Source organism: Vigna radiata, chromosome 8 (genome assembly GCF_000741045.1).
Source record: "Vigna radiata var. radiata cultivar VC1973A chromosome 8, Vradiata_ver6, whole genome shotgun sequence".
NCBI classification, from domain to species: Eukaryota; Viridiplantae; Streptophyta; class Magnoliopsida; order Fabales; family Fabaceae; genus Vigna; species Vigna radiata.
In genome coordinates, this window is record NC_028358.1 from 18280893 (window position 1) to 18284094 (window position 3202).

The 3202-nt window shown below is 33.7% G+C and overlaps 1 protein-coding gene across 1 annotated transcript; it reads right to left on the reverse strand.

Moving 5' to 3' along the window:
• Positions 1-436: 436 nt before the first annotated feature.
• On the reverse strand, positions 437-1471 carry LOC106771824 (uncharacterized mitochondrial protein AtMg00810-like; the record flags this gene model as incomplete). The annotated part of the gene is made up of 1 exon (XM_014657813.1): positions 437-1471. A coding segment is annotated over one exon (1035 nt), but the record flags the coding sequence as incomplete, so codon positions are not given.
• Between the last annotated feature and the right edge of the window lie 1731 nt (positions 1472-3202).

The window sequence follows — 3202 nt, forward strand, 5'->3', positions numbered from 1 at the left end:
TTTATGGCCGTTTATAGTCGTTATGGGACGCTCCAACATCTCTATTTTTGAAACTGTGAGCGTGATAATTGATTATAGCTCGTGATAATCGATTATCTGTTCAATAATCACTGCCCAGAAATTGCATGATAATCGATTATGCCTGATGATAATCAATTATCTGTTCAAAATTTTCCAGATTTGATTTTGAGTTTGAATAATCGATTATTCCCTTGTGATAATCGATTATGAAGCAGGAATTTCACAAAAATGAGGAAATTTTCATAATCTTTTGGTTCTAAGACATATCTAATACTCCTAATTCTCTTCTAAGCTCAAAAAATCTATCCTTAGGTAGAGCTTTGGTGAAAATATCAGCTAATTGATGCAAAGTATCAACATATTCAATTTGGCAATCCCCCTTTTGAATATAATCTCTTAAGAAATGATGTCTAATCTCAATGTGCTTAGTTCTTGAATGCATTATGGGGTTCTTAGTCAGATTTATAGCACTTGTATTATCACATTTTAAAGGAATATTATCAAGGAAGATATCAAAGTCTTCCAGTTGTTGTTTCATCCACAAAATTTGGGCACAACAGTTGCCAGCTGCAATATATTCAGCTTCAGTGGTAGACAAAGCTACACACACTTGTTTCTTTGAGTGCCAAGACACTAAAGAACAGCCCAGAAAATGACAAGTTCCACCAGTACTTTTTCTATCAATTTTACAACCACCATAATCTGCATTAGAGTAACCTATTAAACTAGGTGAAGCATCAGAGGGATACCAAAGTCCAAAAGAAGTGGTTCCCTTAAGATATTTTAGGATTCTCTTAACAACAGTCAAATGAGATTCTTTAGTATTAGCTAGGTACCTAGCACACACACATACACTTTGCATAATATCTGGTCTACTAGCAGTTAAGTACAGCAAATATCCTATCATGCCTCTGAACAGAGTTTTGTTCACTCCCTTTCCAGTTTCATCCTTATCTAAATAGCATGAAGTACCCATAGGTGTATTGGCTTCTTTGCAGGTATCCATACCAAATTTCTTAAGAATTTCTCTACAGTATTTTGTTTGGGAGATGAAAGTACCTCCATTCATTTGTTTTATCTGAAGTCCTAAAAAGAAGTTTAGCTCACCCATCATAGACATCTCAAACTCACCTTGCATTATTTTTGCAAATTCTTCACANAANGANTNANCAGTTGACCCAAAAATAATATCATCTACATAAACTTGCACAATTAAAATGTGTTTTCCTACTTTCTTAATGAATAAGGTTGAATCAACCTTTCCTCTAGAAAACTCATTGTCAATTAAGAAGGTACTAAGTCTTTCATACCAAGACTTAGGTGCCTGTTTAAGACCATAAAGGGCCTTTTTCAACTTGTAAACATGATCAGGAAATCTAAAATCCTCAAAGCCAGGAGGTTGACTAACATACACTTCTTCTTTTGTAAAACCATTTAAGAAAGCACTTTTCACATCCATTTGATACAATTTAAATTTCATTAAAGATGCATATGCAAGTAATAATCTAATTGCTTCTAACCTGGCTACCGGTGAATACGTTTCATCATAATCTATACCTTCCTCTTGACAGTAGCCCTTTGCAACTAGCCTTGCTTTGTTCTTTGTGATGTTTCCNTCCTCATCAAGCTTGTTCCTGAATACCCATTTGGTTCCTATGACTTGATAATTATCTAGCTTTGGAGTAAGCTCCCAGACTTCATTCCTTTCAAATTGGTTTAGTTCTTCTTGCATAGCAACGCACCACTTATGATCTTGAAGAGCTTCCTTTATGTTCTTGGGTTCTATCTGAGACACAAAAGCTACATTTAGACAAAAATTATTAAGATTGTTTCTTGTAGTTACCCCTTTTGATATATCTCCTATGATGTTTTCCAAAGATAGTCCTCTTGGTTGTTGATAGCTTTTAGAATCAACAGCTTGGGGTTTTTCTTGAAGTTCCGGAGGATAGTTCTCAATCAGGTACATCTCTTCAAGAGCTTCCCTTAAATAATCCTCATCACCTGCAATAGGTTTATTTGACTCAGGAGGGTTTACCTCAAGGTCTACAATCTCATCAAAGATAACATGCATTGATTCTTCAATTATCAAAGTTCTTCTGTTAAATACTCTATATGCTTTACTAGTCAAAGAATATCCTAGGAAAATTGCTTCATCATATTTTCCATCAAATTTACCAAGATTATCTTTTCCATTATTTAAGACAACATTTGCATCCAAATTTTTTTAAATGTGATACATTTGGTTTTCTACCATTCAACAGTTCATATGGAGTTAATTTCAGAATTGGTCTAATAAGCATCTTGTTTAACACATAGCAAGCAGTACTTACTACATCAGCCCAAAAGTATTTTGGCACATTGGATTCATTCATAAGTGTTCTAGCTAATTCTTCTAATGATCTATTTTTCCTTTCAACAACACCATTCTGTTGGGGAGTTCTAGGAGCTGAAAAGTTATGTGCAATGCCATAAATTTTTCAAAAGACTCATTTTCAAATTCACCACCGTGATCACTTCTCAAAGTTTTGATTTTCAAATCTTTCTCATTTTGAATATGTTTAGCAAAGGATTTAAAGGCTTTGAAAGATTCACTCTTCAAAGTTAAAAAGAAAGTCCAGGTAAATGTAGAGTAATCATCAACAATTACAAGAGCATAGTAATTTCCACCAAAACTTTTAATTCTAGATGGACCAAACAAGTCTATATGCAAGAGTTCTAAAGGTTTTGATCTTGAAATCATGCTTTTAGATGAAAATGAAGATTTTGTTTGTTTACCTTTTTGACATGCAGAGCATAAATTGTGTTTCTCAAATTTCAGTTTAGGCAAACCAATTACAAGATCTTTAGAAATTAATTTATTCAAATGTTGCATGTGAATATGTGCAGCTCTTTTATGCCATAGCCAAGGATTATCTTCTTTAGCAACTAAGCATGTTATACTATGACTAGATGCACTTTCAATATCAATCAAATATATGTTGTTGTGCCTAGCACCTTGCAAAGCAATATTAGTAGAATCTTTAAAATAAACTTTGCATTTATCACTTTCAAATGTTACCTTGAAACCTTTGTCACATAATTAACTTATGCTTAGGAGGTTATGCTTGAGACCTTCAACATATAAGACATCTCTTATCGTCAATGTGTTTCCTCCTCCAATGTCTCCGGTTCCCATGATTCT